The sequence below is a fragment of the Schistocerca serialis genome, chromosome 1 (genome assembly GCF_023864345.2).
Source record: "Schistocerca serialis cubense isolate TAMUIC-IGC-003099 chromosome 1, iqSchSeri2.2, whole genome shotgun sequence".
Lineage (NCBI taxonomy): Eukaryota > Metazoa > Arthropoda > Insecta > Orthoptera > Acrididae > Schistocerca > Schistocerca serialis.
In genome coordinates this window covers 331,101,035-331,120,846 of record NC_064638.1, presented here as the reverse complement: position 1 = coordinate 331,120,846, position 19,812 = coordinate 331,101,035, and the positions used below count along the sequence as shown (strand labels likewise).

Sequence of the window (19,812 nt, the reverse complement as noted above, 5' to 3'; positions counted from 1 at the left end):
AGCGACACCTCACCACCATCCCCTCGGCCTTCTCCCGAGAGAGGCGATGGATCGTCGCTTTAATTTTGTTGAGGCGCATGCGTAGCTGGTAATGTATTGAGCAGCTGATCTGTTTATCGACCTTCGTATTACTATTTTTTAATCTTTGAAATGGACTTGTAGTCCGGGGTGATATGTTACAATACAGCATCACCGGTCTATTGCGGTCTAACTGTGTAGGTGAGGCAGTAAATTTCCACAGGGTAGTGACTACGTCACTGCAATTCACTTTGGAGGTGTGGCGGTACTAATGGTTCAAAATTAATATATATCGCGAGGCGGCACGTTTCGCCTGCGCGAACGAAATATTTATTCCTTGACTTAGTGTTGCTCCATGGCGAACGAAGAAATATAAGAAAATCGGTATGTGACCTGACTTTTTTACGAGACAGGATAACAAGAGGACGTGTATGAAGTGTGTGCAATGAAACAGGCATTGTTAGCCGCCATATTGTGTAATTTGTGTTTTTTTGAGATTCACAAGCGGTAGGTAACGTTAATGTGGCATTTAGTAACAGCCATAAAACACTCAGGTTCATTTCAAAGGTAATTTCGCGGATTTACTTTTGATCAAAAGATTCTGTGATGCACTGTAATGTACGACAAGCTTGTATAGGACTTCGAACATCTGATGGTCGGTGTTTGCTGTAGAACCTGCTTCAATAACACGGTCAAAAGCAGAGAGAAAGTTTCTCTGCTAAAACGAACTCATTTCACTCACAGACAACCCTCGAATGACCAAATGCAAATGGCAGTATCCCAGTTAGAGAAAATCCTATAGAAGTTTTCTTTCTCTTACATTTCAGGAATTTTACAGGCGACCGTCGGAGCCGGCAGCTGCTTCTACACCACGAGAGTAACTTGTCTACGTGTACGAAATCGCGTACGTATGCTGTGGGAGTAGTCTGCGCCGCTCGGGAAATTCATATTGTCCTTCACAGACATACAAACGGAGACACTACACACACTGGTTCAATAACAACGAGTTTAATATTACTAGGTTAAAAGCATTAATTTTTTTTTTCTTTTGAGACATAATAAGGGGTATACTGCGACATACACACATGTATCAAAGGTAAATTGTAGTTTGAAAGAAGACTATTATGAATACTCAGTGGCCGTCCAATTTGAAATCTGCTGCCACTGCTACTGATTCCGGACAGCGTTTTGCTCGTCACAGAGTGGTCGACACTGCCAGGTTGCAGCTCCAGATTTTCTATGATATCAGCAAATCCTCTCCTTGGTAGGTAAATGATTGTCTCTTTGAGAGGGCATCGTCATTGCAGTGCGGGGTGGAGTGCGATATTTGCAGAGCCGCAGTTTCTTACATGGTTCAGCTGTTTTTGTTTGCAGTGCTTCCAGAGGGCTTTACGTCATGGTGGAAATGGTTGTGACTCCCTTGGATGTATAAATCTCTATCATCTGGTCAGCAGTCCGAGTGAGAGCATTGGGGTCACCAATGTAAATTGTACTTGACGTCCATCTGTAGACAAGTGTGCCAGCCTTATATTCCGCTGGATAGCATCGGTCAGTAAGCTGTTTGCCAGTGTACACAGAAGACGAAGTAACCGGAAAATTGTCCAGTTACCATACAGAGCAATTTTTCAAGTCGCTTGGCTTCTGACAGCGTCAAGAGCGTTAGGAGCATGTTACAAGCACTTGCTTGATAGGGATTTATTTTCGAATGCTTAGTGGAGAGGTTACGATGTCTTGTGCTTTCGCAGTCACTTATTCGTTAAGTACATCCGCCACATAACTACATTTAGTTTCGATCAAGGCGGTGTGAACCAAGACAAATTCGCTTTCAAGTTTGGCAAACCACAATACTCCATTGTTGGGCCAGGAGGGAGGGAATTTCACCCCACTAGTACTAAGAATCATTTTTGTCGTAAGTAAGTCAGTGCTTGCACTATTCTTTATGACTGTCAAGGTAGGCACTGAGTTCTTGACTCTATTCTCTAGTAGTGATGCAGTTGTGTGAAAACTTATTAAGAAGCCTATTATTCTTCTGGTATGGGATTAACTTTTTCTGGCATGCAATGCTATTGTTCTGGCCCATGAGTAGAAAGATCAGAGTAGTCAAACGTCATGTGGAAATACAACTTATTCAACACGACATATAAGATTTAATTATTGAACAATAGGCATTTTACAAAAGTTAATTAGAATGAGCAGTACACAGCTACTTTCAGTATTAAACTGACATAAAAGACTATTATATAAGCATATTTTCAGGCAATGAAATCAAATTTAATGTACTGGAAAAAATAATCACCGGTATGAGCACCACAGAAGAGCCTTGGATAGGACTGATCTCTGTAAAATGACCTAAACAAGAACAAGGACTACAGAAGGAAATACAACTAGGGACCTGGAATGTCAGAAGCCTGTACCAACCTGGGGTAGCAAAATGGGTAATAAAGGAAACAGATAAGTATCAAATAGGTCTACTGGCTCTGCAAGAGACAAGGTGGACAGAAACCAGAGCTACAGAAATGGAAAACTATGTCATATTCCATGGAGCCTCAGAAGCAAACCACTCACTAGGAACTGGTTTTGTAGTGAAGAAATCACTCTGTACCACACACATACATTTTAAATAAATCAACCCCAGAATCTCACTCATAACCATAGACACAGGAAATCACAAACTCACAGTTATGAATTATCATGCCCCAACCAAAGAAATCGATGACAGCAAGAAAGATATTTTCTATGGGGGATTAGAAACGGTTTTAGACAATGTACCAAGTGAACATTGCAAAATTATCCTTGGAGATTTTAATGCGAAAATAGGGAAAGAAGCAGCCTTCATGGCAACCATCGAAAGGCACAGTTTACATAATGTTAGCAGTGATAACGGCACTAGGCTGTTTAGCTTTGCCACTACAAAAGGCTTGTTTATAAGTAGTACTGATTCCGACAGGAAGAGAATATATAAAGGAACCTGGGTGTCTCCAGATGCGAAGACAGTGAACTAAATTGACCACCTAATTGTAGAGACGAGAGTAAAGAAGTGGATGCAAAATGTCAAAATGGCACGAGGTGCGGAATGTGGATCAGACCACTACCTTGTCAGGGGAAGGATGAAAACAATATGGAGAGCCAGAAAGTACAAAGGAATGCAAATAGTCACTCGATATGACCAGAAAAGTCTGATTATGATGATATAAGAAGAACTTTCAAGAAGGCACTGACAAACCATTTTGAGGCTTTGAACGCATCCCGCTTGCCAACAGCGCTCTGCAGATGAGAAGGTAACTCATACAAGTGCTAGCCCAGCCCGACAGCGCTTAACTTCGGTAATCTGATGGGAACCGGTGTTACGACTGTGGCAAGACAAAAAAACGTATGTTATAACGACATTTAAAGTACAGTAAGAATGTTGTTGCCAGTGTATTAGCACTTACTTGCAAGTCGAGTAATATTGTCACTTGGAAACAACTAATTCACAGGGTGAAAAAGGATTATCTTTTTCTGTCTAATGTGAAGTAATATTACACGTGGAGATGAAGACATAAAATACTAAGCTTGGCACAGTTAAAATAGCGTTTAATACACTGCATTGTATTTTGGACTAAGATTGATAGTGAGCGAACATCGGTCAAAATTCACACATTATTTACGAATTTTGTTAATTCTGTTACTCCCATCAGCCACTGCACTGGATGTCTTTCTGGAGTGTGCATTGGTATTCTCTTTCCATCTTCTGACAAAGTGCTGGCATCTCACAGTCCGTCTTCATCGGTGGTTGACTTCTAAAATCATCACAACGACTAGCTCTAACCAGAAGAAAATGGAGAAGTTAAGGAAGAAAGCAAGTAAAACAGTCTGCACATGTGAAACAAGTCATCGATATTACTCTCATCATCATCATCATCATCATCATTTAAGACTGATTATGCCTTTCAGCGTTCAGTCTGGAGCATAGCCCCCCTTATATAGTTCCTCCATGATCCCCTATTCAGTGCTAACATTGGTGCCTCTTCTGATGTTAAACCTATTACTTCAAAATCACATGTGAAACAAGTCATCGATATTACTCTCATCATCATCATCATCATCATCATTTAAGACTGATTATGCCTTTCAGCGTTCAGTCTGGAGCATAGCCCCCCTTATATAGTTCCTCCATGATCCCCTATTCAGTGCTAACATTGGTGCCTCTTCTGATGTTAAACCTATTACTTCAAAATCATTCTTAACCGAATCCAGGTACCTTCTCCTCAGTCTGCCCCGACTCCTCCTACCCTCTACTGCTGAATCCATGAGTCTCTTGGGTAACCTTGCTTCTCCCACGCATGTAACATGACCCCGCCATCTAAGCCTGTTCGCCCTGACTGCTACATCTATACAGTTCATTCCCAGTTTTTCTTTGATTTCCTCATTGTGGACACCCTCCTGCCATTGTTCCCATCTACTAGTACTACGATTTTACTCTGTGTACACAAAAACATGTTCAATTTCTAAATACACCACATTTTAAATTTTTAGGTGGGACATATTCTTCCAGAATTAAACTAAGAATAGTTCTCATCCTCCAGTCTGCAGCAAATCTATGGAGTTTCTCTTGGCCCTGTGTTTACGTGGCCAACATCCTGTGCTCGCAATACATCTTTGACACGTGAAATACAGAATGTCATTCCCATTTTATTGTTTCCAACACAGGCTGCAAAGCTGTTTATAAGGTGAAATCCATATCATGATTCACACAAGCTGGTGTTGCATGTATTTTGGTTGCCTCTTTAATAATGCTGTCCTAGAAACCACTCACTTAAGAGATGAAAAATTCCTTTTTGAAATCGAATTTGTGCTTCTCCCTTAATTTGTGCTCAGCCAGTGCTGATTTATCTTCCTGTCCGTGTTTTACATGGCAGATATGCTCAGTGCAACAGATAGAGACACGGTGCTGAGTTTGTCTGATGTTAGATTTGCCCAGTGTGCAAAGAATGCGATAGAGCCCAAGTGTATGAACTCCAAAAGTATCTTTCCCACGCCCAAAAGATTTCTTACTTTTACATATTGGCACAAGATGTGTTGGATTCCTCTCTTGTCTAAAGCTCGGCCAGTTGTTGTTCAAGATCTGCCAGCAAATGGTTGGAAGACGATTCTCTGGTCACTTGCTTTGTGTTTGCCTCTATGGATTTGACGCTGAGGTGCCTTCTTAATATTTTCTCTCCTAAAGCCGTTGGAAGCAAAAGTCTTTTCCAGACGTTCCAGCTCCATCATTTTTTTTAAAAATACAAGTAAGTTTTCCCTCTTCATAGTCTGAGTGATTCCATGATGACATTACAAACTTTGAGGATAGGGGAGAAGGGTAAACGTGTCAAGTGAAATTATATGATTCCAGATAGCTTTTCAAGTCTCATGTATGTATATATGATGAGCAAAACGACGAATGAAAATTTGTATTAAGGCCAGGATTGGTACCTGAGTCTGCTGCTCATTAGACAGATGTGCAAACCACTACGCCACCCTGGCACAGCGGCTTTGCACAACTGCATGGATTACCTTAGCATGCCTCACTCCCCAATCCAAATTCCCATTCGTACCTCACTCCACTTGGTATTCCTCATAAACTCCAACACCATCACTCTGCAGCTGTATTGGAATAGCACCTCAGCATCAAATAAAATGGGGAATCCTGCTTGAAACCCAGATATAGGCACTGTTAATCAAATGAAAGTATATAGTACCAGAGACCTTTTGAAGACTCAGAAATCTATTATGTATTTATGTAGACTGGAGTTGTGAATCAAAATTTGTACCAAGGCCTGCCTAATGAGCAGGAGAGCCAGGTTCAAATCCCAGACTAAAGCACCTATTCCTGAGTACCAGCCAAGATCCATCGTTTCGTTCGATGCTGAGATACTATTCCAATACAGTTGGAGAGCCTCTGCAATGTTGTTCGAATTTAGGGGGGAATAACAAGTGAGGTGAGGCGGGAATGGGAATTTGGATTGAGGAGGGAGGCATGTTAGAGTAGTCTGCGCAGCTGTGTAAAGCCACTGTGTCAGGGTAGCGCAGCAGTTTGCATATCTGCCTAGTGAGTAGGAGGCCCAGGTTCGAACCTCAGCCTTGGCACAAATTTTCGTTTGTTTCTTTAGTCTGCGTACATACATCATAAATTTATCAACTCGAAGTAAGGAACCTTGGTCTAGAAACGACTGAGTCGAATGTTATAAGCGAAAATTGTTCTGATACCTCTGACAGTGGAATTTATGTATCGGTTCTGTTTTCGCTAGGATTGTGGAGTAGCAAATTTTCGGAGGTTGTAGTGAGGACCAAAAAAAGAAAAACAGTCTGGTAAACTTGGGCTGAAAAACGCATACCTTAAGAGATATGAACACCTGTTCATTTTCGATACTGTGGAACTCATCTCTTCCACTGCAAGCTCTTTGGCCTCTATATTTTTGGAGAAGGCAGTATGGTGCAAAAAAAAAAAATAGTAAAATACATACCTTAAGAACTATGGGCAGTTATTCAGTAGAAGAGATGTGTTCCACAGTATCAAAGATGAAAAATTCTCCCCAGCTACTAAGGCATACATTTTATAGCCCACATTCAGTAGATTTTTTTTTTGGTTTTGGTCCACGTCTGAAAGTTTCCTACTCTACAATCTTAGCAATAATGGTACTAGTACATTTATTTCACAGTCAGAGGTATCAGAACGATTTTTGTTTTTAACTTTCGATCTGGTCGTTTCTGGATCAGATTCCCTTACCTCAGAGTGATACATTTATCCACATATATAAATGGGATGCATTTGTTCTTCTCAACATTAATTGTAAATTTTCTATTTTATTAATATTGTCTAGGTGGTCGTAGAATTCTTCAAGAGAGTCTGCCCCATGTTACCACACTACAAACATATCATCAACATACAGGGTGGAGAAATATTGTGTCACAAAATTTTAACCCTGGATAGCTGATGCAAGTAGGAACCAAAATAACTAAAATTGTGCAGATCAACAATGCACAGTTTTTGAACTACGTAAACATGGCGTCATGCGCTCTGATTGGCCGTGGAACTGCCCTGTTGCACGATGTTCTGGACAACCCATGACAGTGAATGTGTTGCCTGCTGGAGATCGCGATGTATCCAAGGTGGCCCGCACGCTCTGGGATAGCGCGCCAGTCTTCCACTCTGAGAGCCAATCTGTTGGGATCCCAACACATCCATTGTAGTTTCATGATGAAACGTACCTGGAAGAAACCTCCAACAGCTGTTTGTTTGCATAAAGAAAGTATGTTACAAATTGTGTCGGCCCTGAAAAGGGCCTTCTTTGCAGCTAGTACATTGTTTACTTAAAGTAGATGCTGAAACTGGCGACCTGCTGACGCGCCACAAGCTTGGTACCGTCGAATGGTGTTTTGCAGAACTCCTTCAAAGATTCCTGGCATTGCCCTGATGCGTCTGGTGGCTTGTTGAATGCAATCCGTTAATTCCTCTTCGTTTCTAGATGGTTCACATTCAGATGGGTGCACTAGAACTAAGAAGAATCCCCACAGGAAAAAGTCTAGTGGCGTGAGGTCTGGTGATCGTGGAGGCCATATCCTACCAGCACCTCTGCCCATTACCCGGCCATTGTAGAGTTCATTTAAACATCCATGTACAGCACGACTGTTATGTGCAGGCGCTTCATCATGCTGCAACCACATGCGTAGCCGTATGACCAGGGGAACATCTTCCAGCAGGCTCGGTAGAGTTTCCTGCAAAAAGTGAAGGTAATTTGCCCGGTAAGTCGAGGAGATAGATGGACCATCCCAATCAGATGGTCACTCACAATGCCTGCCCAAATGTTGAGCGGAAATCTTTCCTGGTATCCATGGACATATATGATATAAGGATTTCCCCTTGCCCAGTAATGAACGTTTCGAGTGTTGTAAAGGTCATCCCGATGGAAGGTGCGCTCGTCAGTAAACAGCACAATGTCGGGGGAGTCGGGATCTCGTGCAACACGTCGCAGAAACCACCGGCAAAACCCTAGCCCATGTTTGTAACCCACCATGGGTTTTAGTTCTTGGTTAGAGGGGAATGCAGGTGTTTCGAAATGCAGCGACCAGGGAGCAATGGTGGAAGGACAATGGCATAAAAAAGTACGAAGAATTGGAATGTTTCATGGCACGTCAAAAGTTCCGTCTCTTAAGTTGTGCCACTGAAAAATGGAAGTTCGAGGAAGCAACTGCAACTAAAGTATTCCACTAGCTGTGGCTACACATTTGTTTCGTGTGTGGATCCGACTTTTAATTGTGGTATCCAACGAAAACTAAAATAGACTGACAATGTATCGAAATGCAGGCGCTGAACCAACAGTGATGCGGGGCAATTAGTGGCATCAAAAAGTTAAAAGGACTTAAAATTTTTGTTGCTTGATCAGAGTTCTTCCCAACAGTCCTTCCATATGCAACTTTGATGACTCCACTTTGGTTGCGTCACATTAGTGGCAGGTGAAAATTTGCTATATGCCTAGACCTATGCCTGCTGATGCCAAGCGAAGTAACCTCTTCATTTTTAATAACGTGTTACACAACACGGGTACATTCCAGTATTTTCTCTGGATTTCGGTGGTGTTCATAAGAGCCAAATTAGTTTACTATCCTGTATTTTTTTAAACTATTTACGTCAACGAAATAGACATCAGTCATATGGACGCCAGTTTGTTAACACCGCGTTCTCTTTGTGTCATTCTATTATAAACACTCGCACTTATGTACAGCAATTCTTTCCTAAACTCGGTGGAGACCAGGAGTTGGAAGGGTCCCAGTTGCTAGGACAACGCTTCAGATTACTCACACGAAATTTCAAATCATCGAACTCTGTAAAAGATTCTATGTAAAGCTGAATGTTTCTTTTCACATTGTTTCAGCGTCTAGCTATATTTCATTCTCGGATTGTTTGTACTGAAGCTTTTTAGTGCTACCTTCACAGAGCCTAATTTATCAAAAACTTGTTTACTTTTACATTTATTTACAATTACTTTGCCGCAATGGGGACATAGTATCTTTGATTGAAGTGAGTGGCCTACAGGTTTTGTCGCGGGAAGAAAGTGTTTTGGAAGCGTGTTTAAATATTTTGGAAAAAAAGTATATTAAGTATCAAAATGTCGCTTGCAGACCTGGAAGAGGTGACGAAAAAGCTTGGGAAAACTAACATTGAAGGGAATGGAGTTAGCTTCGCTGGGAAATCGTTGAAGCTCGATTCCGAAATTGATGGTATGTCAATGTGAAGTTCTCGCGGAACGAAATCACGTTAAAACCATGTGATCTACTATATTTCTTCTCGATTTCTGTACCTTAGTTGAATAATTCTTGTCATTGATACAACGCGGCCTTAGGTTGTCTCAGTAACGAGCCAGTCAGCAAGTCGTTTTCGAGGGACTGTTTTTTTTGGTACATCACCTAATTGCTCCCCTTGCGGTAAACATATCGGTCCGTATTGTGAAGTCATGGGACACTGACTCCGATGAGTATTAGAGAAATTGAGGAAATGTCTGATTTAGATGAACATTTGAGTCATCTGGTTGTTAGTTCATTGTCATTCATATTTTCAACATATCTGTGCGACGCCTGTAGTAGGCCTACAATGTTTCCTAGTTGTTCAATAGTGATGGAATTTTTCCAGCATTGTTTTCACGCTGTATTTAAAGCTGGCACTGCAATTGTTAACATATTTGTTCCTTTTAAACAGCCAAGGAATTTCATAACATGATAAAAAAAAAAAAAGGCTTATTGTACATTGAGATTCAAAGATGTCCACACAGTTGGTCATATGTTCGTAAGTTTCCCAGCCGTGGACTACTTCAGTCACATGATGATAATTTTGGACTTGTTTTCCACAGGATAAAGTTGGGTAGGTCGTGTAACGATAATGCTTGTTTTCAGTATAATAAAATTAATAACATAATCATTCAATATAAACTGTATATTGACTGGTGTTATTTATTGAACATATTCCTTGCATGTTTTTAGGCAAACTTAATAATTGGAAACCTGCAATAATCTCCATTGATAAAGAATGTTTGTTGTGATACTCAGTGGTCTGACGTAAGAAGAGAGTTGTCAAAGTGACTGACATGAAACAGTGAGTCATTACTTACTGGAAGGATTCCAGATAACTGCTGTGGGCTGAATTTTGGGTCTAGTGCAGCAGGGGATACAACCCGTCGGCTTTGGACAATGACGTCACAAGTCGCCAGATAGCAGTTTACCATTTTCGCTTTTCCTGTTATGTTTCAGTTTCGTTTTTTTACTGATTGCTTAATAAAGTGGATCTGTTTATTCTATCTCGTGAGATTTTTTTTAAAAAAAAGCCAAAAAACGCTTATCAGCCACTGAAGGGAGCTACAACACTAAGAAGAATCGCTTCTCGATTGGCGACTTGTGATGTCAATGTCCAAAGCCGATGGGTTGTATCCCCTGCTACACTAGTCCCTGAATTTTTAACTGTTTATCTCAAGAGCAGGTCATTAAATAGGGCACTCAGCATATAATTATTTTGTATTTGCACGTAATGTTTCAACAACACTAAGTAAGGTACCACGTGGGGCATGTAGTCAGTCAAATGTAACTTAAACTTGTTTAGAATGAGTAATTTATCGGTGTCCTTACATGACACCCATTGGCGAACACCACAGATTATTCTTACTGCTCACTTTTGTGCAGTGAATACTATCTTTCTACACACTGAACTTCCATTCGGAAGGATGATGGCTCAAACTTCCATCTGGCCGACCTGGTTTAGGTTTTATGTGATTTCCCTAAATCACTCCAGACAAAATGCCAGTATGGTTCCTTTCAAAGGATATAGCCAACTTCCTTCCCCATCCTTCCATAATCTGATGGAACCAATGACCTCGCTGTTAAGTCCCCTCTCCCAAATCAACCTACGAACCCTCATTCTAAGCTATGTTATCTCCAAAAATTATTCTGTAAGACATTATTGAGTAGAAATATGCAAACATGTCAGGAGGTTGATTCATTTGTTTCTAAGATTTGCTCTTCGTATGCTTACTAAATTAAGTGAGCCTAATGGTTTGTGAAGCTCAGTAACATGTTTCTTCCAGTTAAAGTTTTCATCAATATGTACAACCATAACTTTGGAACCTTATACCCTATTTGCTGAGTGATGTGCTACATCAGTTGTTGGTATATCTGTTGTACAGGACTGCATGTAGTGTGTTTCTAAATTCAGGTAGAGTCCATTTTTTGAGAATGACTTTATAACTCTTTTGAAAAATGTAATTTATCCTCTCAACTGTTCATTCTCTCTAATGTGATTCATTATAATTCTCGTGTTGCTAGCATAGTCAAGCCCACAACGCGTGTGTGGTGTACTTCCTTTCAGCCCCATCGACGGGACGAGGTACTCCTCACTCGGCTTCGAATAGGCCACAGCCCTATGACGCATGGCTTCCTGCTCCGGCGAGAAGACCCTCCACTGTGTGGTGCTTGCGGCGTCCAGGTCACTGTGCGCCACGTTTTATTGGATTGCGTTTTATTTTCTGACCAGCGGGCCGCGGGCTGACTTGCCAGCGGACCTGCCAACTCTTGTAGGCAACACTCGGAAGAATGTGGTTAAAGTTTTAAAGTTCTGTGCCATGTCAAATGTTTTTACAAAGATTTTAGGGAGAGGATTTTAATTTGCTCACTGTGTGACAAACTCGCCCATATTTTATGTAAGTAGCCAGCCAGTGACAATTTCAGTGGCATTCTTGTTGCTAGGTTTTCCCTTTCCTTCGGTTTTACTTTATTATGTAGCATTTCCTTTCTTTTCCTGCTTTCTTTGCGTGTGTGCTCCAGTTTTCTTAGGTCTGTCCACATTCGTTCCTTTTAATGTGTGTCAGGGCGCTGATGACCTCGATGTTGAGCGCCCATAAACCCCAACACACACACACACACACACACACACACACACACACACACACACACACACACACTCGTGTTGCTAGCAGCATGCTCTCAGGAATGTAACAATTTACAAAATTTTGCAACCCCCTCATCCCCCCCCCCCCCCCCCCCCTCTCCCCAAATATGTGTGTCAGATTATTCTCACAAGTTCAGTATTTGAGTTTATATGTTCTGTGTACAAAATGTGCTATTGTGACACACAAATGCAGATAGTCGGAAGATTGTTTTTATCTGAGAGTAAAACTACTGAACTTAACATCTATTTTTTTTTTTTTTTTTTCCCTTAGGCCAATGTGTAGAAAAGTCACAGCATTGTTTCTCTATTGTTCATAGGTTGCTAATGCACCAGTTTTGTGCAGACAGTGGGATGGTACTTTCAAGTAATCATTGAGAGGCAAGATGGGAGGCAGTGTATTTCTAATACCAAAATTGAAACCATTCTCTTATTTGCTGTTGATGGGTGCTTTTGCTCATGTTGAATGTGAAAGCTAGAAACATGGTTGAGGTGACAGGGTGAAATGTAGCTTAGGCCAAGGTCTAGGTAGTTGTCACCTACATTTGTTTGGTTTTTCCAGCCATGTTACAGATTATGAGGTGGTGATAAGGTTGGGACTCAATAGCACAGTTTAAATTAAATTAAAGAAATATACTGTGTTTTCACATACATTCCAAAGTCCCCCGCCCCCTTGCATGTGCCAGGAATTATGAGGTTGTAATAGTATTGGTAGACTCCAGTAACACAACTTAATTAATTAACTTGGATGTCAAAATGTTTGCCACGTTCTTCCAAATGTGTTATGATTCATAGGTTGTGATTTATTGAAACGAGAATGTGACAATATTCCTTAGTCTTTTGTTTTGAATCACATCAGTCTGCTACTTTCGTACTGGTTGTGTAGTAGAGTCAGCAGCTGACACACACGTTTCATTACCTCATACCTCTCTTTGAGAACTGACAACATTGCTGCTCAAACCATGTAAGCAAGCAACTGGCACCTCTAGACTGGGATGGTGGAGTTGAGCCTCAGAAACATATCCTAATTAATAATTACAGTAGAGTCCCGCTAATCCGAATATTCGGTTAATCAGAACATGAAAAATGTCAGTATAAGCATATGGAAAACTTTTCGGTAACCTGCTGTACATACACGCTATTTTAATTTATACAGTACACTAAACATGTATTAGAAAAATTGGCAAGAAAACATTATGTTTAAACAATGCACAACAATGAAAGAGAAGCTGTTAAACTTAATAAAATACAATGGACATTTTATCCCCATTTTTTAAATGACAAAAACTCATTGTTTTTTGGCGTAATGAAGACAGTCCGTTATATGACGCATAGTTGCGCCATTGTCTCATAAAATCAAATCAACAGGAGTAGCAGTGAGCTGTTGCTCCAAATAACGTAGCGCAAGGTCAAGGGCTTCTGCTTCACTGTGTGGCACCAACTCTCCTTTATCGCTTTCAAGCTCATTGCCACTTCCATCACAGCAGTCCGCTTCTTCCTGGTCTTGAGTCACAGCAGCAGCTAAATCAGCATCGGTAAGGTTCTCCACACATGCCCCATCCGCTACCATCCACTCATCTACATCTGCTTCACTAGCTTTTTCACATCCAGGGATTGTCTGTATTATTTTTAGTAGATTTTCCTCTCCATTTTCAACTAGGTTGTCCTGAAATTAAAGAGATATCCACAGTTTTCTCCACAATTTTCACAGAGTATTTTCTGAAATATTCTGTCATGCCTCAGTGGCCCAATAAACATCCTTCACATTGGTCTTTTTTTTTGTTTTGCCCACTAAAGGAATGCTATTATCTTGGATCAGCAATCTTAAAAATTGTTTTCTGTAAATCAGTTTTAATGCTTGTAGTACGCCCTGGTCCATCAGTTGTAGAAGCAGTGTAACATTCGGCGGCAAAAACTTCGCCACAATTTCTGCATCACATAATTCCTCTGTGCTGGGGTGAGATGGCGCATTAGCAATCAAAAGGATTGCACAGGGAGACAAATGATTTTCCTTAGAAAACTGGCCATGAAACCATTCTTTGAACAGTTTACCACGATTATATACGGGCAGGGACTTCATGTTGCAGTTTTTAAACGCTCTGGGCCTAGCAGATTTGCCGATTGGCATTAAAGGCAGCTTATGATTACCAGAAGCATTGCTGCACGCTAATAAAGTCACATGATGTTCGCACATTTTAAAACCAGGAGCATGGTCTTCTGCTTTTGTTTCCAGGCTTTTTGTTGGCAATGCCCTAAAATTAAGGCCGGTCTCATCAGCGTTATAAATTTGTTGGGGAGAATACTTTCCCTCTCTTATCATTTTTCAAACTCGCCCGAGTATTCCTTCACTGCATCACGGTCAGAAGAAAGCTTCTCTCCAGTAATTGTTAGCTGATGGATTCCATTACGTTTTTTGAATCTGTCCAACCAACCCTTACTCGCACTAAAAGGCTCATCACCATTCATTAACTTGTTCAGGTAAACAGCCATCTCCTGAACCAGTGCTCCACTCAAAGGAGTTCCCTTTTCGCTTTCCTGCATAAACTGAAGGTAAAGAGCTTCATACACTTTATCGTACTGGGATTGTTTCAGGGTCTGCCGAATTTCGAGCGTTTTTCCCGAAGACGCACAGGACTGTTCAAGCTTCACTCAGTTCTTCTTCCAATCACAAATGGTTGCTTTACCAACACCCAGTTCCATTGGCAGTTTAGATACATTCTCACCATTGTCTATCCGCTTTAGAGCATTCAGATTTCTTTGAGAGTTAATGTTGTATGTTTCCATACACTCATGACGAAAATAGGTACACCACTACAACTGAACGAATACAATACTACTATTACGCGTGCCAGCGATCAATAACTAACATAACAAAGTGCTTTGCGAGCCAACTAGCAGTGCACTGACCTCAGAAACTACAAAGGTCTCAACAATGCATAACAACAAGGGCAGGGAGTGAGAGTCATTGTTTCCACACTTATTCCCATTTGTTACCATGGTGTACCTACTTATCTGTTTGGTGTACTTCATTCTAGAAACTCGTCACTGTAATTCCGGCTAATTCGAACAAATCGGTAATCCGAACAAGGCCCGGTCCCAATTAGTTCGGATTAACGGGACTCTACTGTATTAAGTTTAGTTATATGTGACAAAGTGTTTGCTTATTGATTGGCCCATTCTAGCCAGTCATTTGGGGTTTTCAGTGACGAGGAAAGGCAGTTTGGCAGATAAGTGTGTATTGGTAGATAGTATTTTTGTTGTTGAAATAGTAAACAAAAGCAAGTAAAATACTGTTGCATTAAGTAAAGTTTTAATATGTCTGAAATAGCTAAAGAAGTTGTCGACGCGATTGCATCATGTGAGGATATGCAGTTCCTCAACATGGAAGGTAATACACTTGGAGTTGACGCTGCAAAAGCCATTGCCAAAGCTCTGGAAAGTCACAAGGAATTTAAGCAAGCACTATGGAAAGATATGTTTACGGGTCGCATGAAAACGGAGATTCCCCTGGCTTTGGTGAGCATATCATTTTATTTTCCTCATTGTGACAACTTTGTTTCTTTTTGTTGTATTTTGCTGCTGTTATTGCTGCTGCTGCTGCTGCTACTACTACTACTACTACTACTACTACTACTACTACTACTACTACCACCACCACTACCACTACCACCACCACCACCACCACCACCACCACTTACTACTGCTATTGAACTGGAAAATCTGAAGTATTTGGACATCTCATTTTTAAGAACAAATTCTGCTGGATAATATGCAATTAATGTCTACACTCCATTTCTCCTGGAGATTTAAATTGAGGTTTCTTGTAACGAATGTGTGATATTGATACACTAGTACAGGTCATTCTGAAGAGAAAAGTTGTCAACATTTTCACGGTTTAACTATGTAAATGTGGGTAGCATAAACTACAATTTCTTGTTCATGTTCTAGTGACTATTTCTTTTCCTATACTTGCATGTGACAGTTTGCAGAATGTTAAAAAAAATTCCAAAAAATAATAAAAAATGTCACTTTTATTCTGAAAGTATAGGCGTTAACTTCCTGTTAACATCACCTTACATCAAGCTTTACAAACAGTAATTGGATACTTGATACTGTATTTGCACAAATCTAGGCTGCACTTTCTTACCTAAATTTTGGCTTGTAAAATCATGGTGTGGCCTATAACCATAATTTTTTTCCCACTCAGATCATAAACGTCAATTTCAAAATGACATTTACACTTATTGTGCAGATTAAAAAATTTAATGCAATAGCTGTTCTTAAAAAAAGTGACTTTGTTTTGCAAAACTGCTTTAGCTTGTTTGTACAACTTCTTTAGTTTCTAAAGAACCATGGTGCAGCACCTGATGCAAGTTGATGTTTCAATACCGTTTGAATGGCCTTAGTTGGCACTGTCAGCTGTTACAGCCAGCCAACGTAGCCAACCATAGTTAGTGCAGATGACAATGTGTTCAATGCATCTGTGTACTTGTAAACAGAAGCATGCGTACGTAACACACAGAATTACAAATAACAGAAATATTACGTGTGTTTGAATTTGATATAGTGTAAATTCGATGACGTGTTCAGTGAAGCTACTCTTTGCTGCAAAATACGTAGCAGTCACTTAATAAATCAAATTTATTATTAAAGGTATTTAAAGCTATTTTGCTACTTGTACCGGTGCATATATTTTACTTTAAGAATTTTGTTTTCTCTATTGAAAACATTGTCTGTGGCAGCAGTTTTGTCTGATTTCTGCTTACATCTGGAAGATTCATCTGCTTCCACATTTTTCGTAGCTGCAAATACAGATTTCTAGTATTTTGTAACAAGCGTAAAGCGTTTACGAACACTGTGGCCACACAAATGAAGAACTGTAATCAAATCTAGTATAGGTAGACGGTAAAAGTAGCACAACATTGAATAGATTAGCAATTAATGTTTATTGCTTTTGCTGAAAATGTATAACTAAAAGTACATTAAATCTGAGGACATCAGAACATCACACAGTTGCACTGTTTTACTCCAATCAAGCATAATCGCCAGAATCACCAGCATCTGTTTCTTTGCTCTCACTAGACAATACAGTGAGCTACCCAGGGTGACTACCATAAAGAAAGTCATCTTCAGTCCCATCAAGGTGACTGGAAATTTCAGTTTTAAAATAACTTCATGACAAGTTCTTCCAATATCGACCATCAAGCAGCCAAAATCCAACGACATGCCTCTGACAGAGAAGTGCTTTGTAAATGGCCTCCTGGCATCAAAGTTGCTTTGCTCATGATATAATCTCTATAGAATTGTCTTATACTAGTTTTGAGTGGATGATTGAACGAGTTGCGGCATGACAACTGTGTTGCAGCCTTTGGATGCTTGGATCAGTGTCCTCCTTTCAGATTTTTTTCACTCCTTCACCAGTGTGCCTGCAAAAAGCTACCAAACACAAGCACTGATCTTGAGCGAAGGAGAGCTTCTGGCTGCTTATTCCACACGGCTGAAATCCAGTGTAGAACTAATTCCTCTGTCATCCACCCACTGTCACAAGCTCTACAATGATACCAAGTGGTATGCTTTCTTCTTTTGGGAGGATTTTCTGATTGGAAACCACATATTGTGGAAGTTTTGGACCATCATCTGTAATGCTTAACCTCACTGTGCATTGCTGCTTTTCAGCAGCACATGTACGGATTTTCACACTACATTTGCCAACAGTATTTACTGTTGTGCTGCTGGGCATATAAAAAAAGACCAATGTTTGGTTTGCATTCCATGTCTGGGAAAGTAAATTACAGCTTTTCTGTCGAAGTCAGATTATGTAACACTGAAAAGTTATCATACTGTTTTTGTAAATTTGAGGCAGGTTTTGCGCAGTTGTAGTTCTGCGACAATGTTTTGTTGCATGTATTGCTGAACCCACTCATACGAAATTTGAAATTGTACTTGCTAAATGTTATCTTCAGAAAGCTCTATTTCATGTTCATATTGACATTTAACTCACTGCAGCTAATTTTTGACATTGTTTATTTTGTTGTCAATATATTTTATGGTATTACTGAAGTAAATTTCCTCAGCTGTGGCCACTTGTAAGTGGAAAAAATGATGTTTAATAATTATTATAGCTAATTTAAATATTCTGTAGAACAGTTTTACATGGTGGAAGGTGAAAAATTGTTTCCCTGCCTCAGAGACAATACAGATGCCAATAAAACTTTGTTATTACAAGAAGCATTTTAAAGGCAGTTAAGTGTCTATTTGGAGAATAGGTTTGTTGATGTAGCATTTTTGAAAAATGATGTGATCCCCTCATTCAAACTGATAAATGTGAATGGTAGGTTATCATAGAATACTTTATGTAGAACAGTTTGTCACCAGCGGAAATTCATCCAATGGCGAGGAGTTCGAATGAACCTTTTATTAAAAATGTATGAAATAACTTATGCCTTAGTTCTATCAAAACAAAGAAGACCATACAGACCACACACTTCAGCTTGGACCCTACGACCAATGAAAGTCGGCTGACTTCTCGCTGCTCCAGAATGTTAATACTCATTACTAACCCAAGCTACGTAACAGTACGATACGCTGTAGCAATAAGTAGCCATTGTCAGTGTAGTGCTTGTGTTCAGTGATTGGTAATATTACTTACAAAAATGAATGAAGAAGCTGTACCTAGTTCCTCTAACAACTCGCTGTTAACTTTCATGTCACTTATATGACGTATTAATCCATTATATGTTCGGTTCTTTTATGAGCTATAAGCTGGCTGCTCTGGTAGGAGGAGGAGGCAGCGGCAGAGTTTGTCTCGGCAAACAGCATGTTGCGAGATTGGTACAAGTGTTATCAGAAAATGTAGACTTTTATTACCAGTATAAACTAATGGTTTGCTAGTATTCACAACGGGCAGTACTTGCCTCCTTTGAAGTGAGAAAATCTAATAATACTAAGACAGGCCAATGCTGACAGATATGAATACTACCAAACTATCAATTTAAGAAGTCATAGTTGCAAGATAATGAAATGGACTGACCGAGCTAGGTGGTATTCAGGAGGACAATGGTTCAAACTTGTGTGTGGCCATCCAGATTTAGCTTTTCCATTATTTCCCTAAATCGTCACATGGCATATGCCAGGACGGTTCCTTTGAAAGGGTATGGTTGATTTCCTCCCTCCCCCCCCCCCCCTCCCTTTTCCCTAATCTGAGCTTGTGCTCCATCTTTAATGGCCTTGTTGCCGATGGGACATTAAACACTAATCTTAGCCTCCGCCTCCTGAAATGAATTATTTACAGAGGAATGGAAAAACTGGTAGAAGCTTATCTTTGGGAAGATCAGTTTGGGTTCCAGAGAAATGTAAGATCATTTTACGCAGTACTGATGCTGCAACTTCTCTTAGAAAGGTTAAAGAAAGGCAAATCTATTATTTATTTTATTTAAATAAAATAGAAAGAAACATTCCACATGGGAAAAATATATTAAAAACAAAGATTCCATGACTTACCAAACGAGAAAGCGCTGGTAGATAGACACAATAAAAACACACAAACACACACACTGAATTTCAAGCTTTCGCAACCAAGGGTTGCTTCATCAGGAAAGAGGGAAGGAGAGGGAAAGACGAAAGGATGTGGGTTTTATGGGAGAGGGTAAGGAGTCATTCCAATCCCGGGAGCGGAAAGACTTACCTTAGGGGGAAAAAAGGACAGGTATACACTCGCGCGCGCACACACACACACTTATCCATCCACACATATACAGACACAAACATCTGTGAGGAGCAAATATCCAAGGCCATGGATTGGGTCAGTACATGAAATTACAACATACAAGTAATAACAGATAAAAATAAAT

At 40.2% G+C, this 19,812-nt stretch overlaps 1 protein-coding gene across 2 annotated transcripts in view; it reads left to right on the top strand.

Annotated features, from left to right (window-relative positions):
* Nucleotides 1–9,037: 9,037 nt before the first annotated feature.
* The window catches only part of LOC126469946 (ran GTPase-activating protein 1), a 120,968-nt gene continuing 110,193 nt past the window's right edge, over nt 9,038–19,812 (top strand). Inside the window, exons 1-2 of one of the 2 annotated variants that reach the window (XM_050097365.1) lie at nt 9,038–9,255; nt 15,291–15,478. In XM_050097365.1, the coding sequence (XP_049953322.1) occupies nt 9,144–9,255; nt 15,291–15,478 (300 nt within the window). In that variant the 5' untranslated portion in view covers nt 9,038–9,143. The remainder of the gene's footprint in view (nt 9,256–15,290; nt 15,479–19,812) is intronic. The other variant, XM_050097357.1, reaches the window with a different exon arrangement.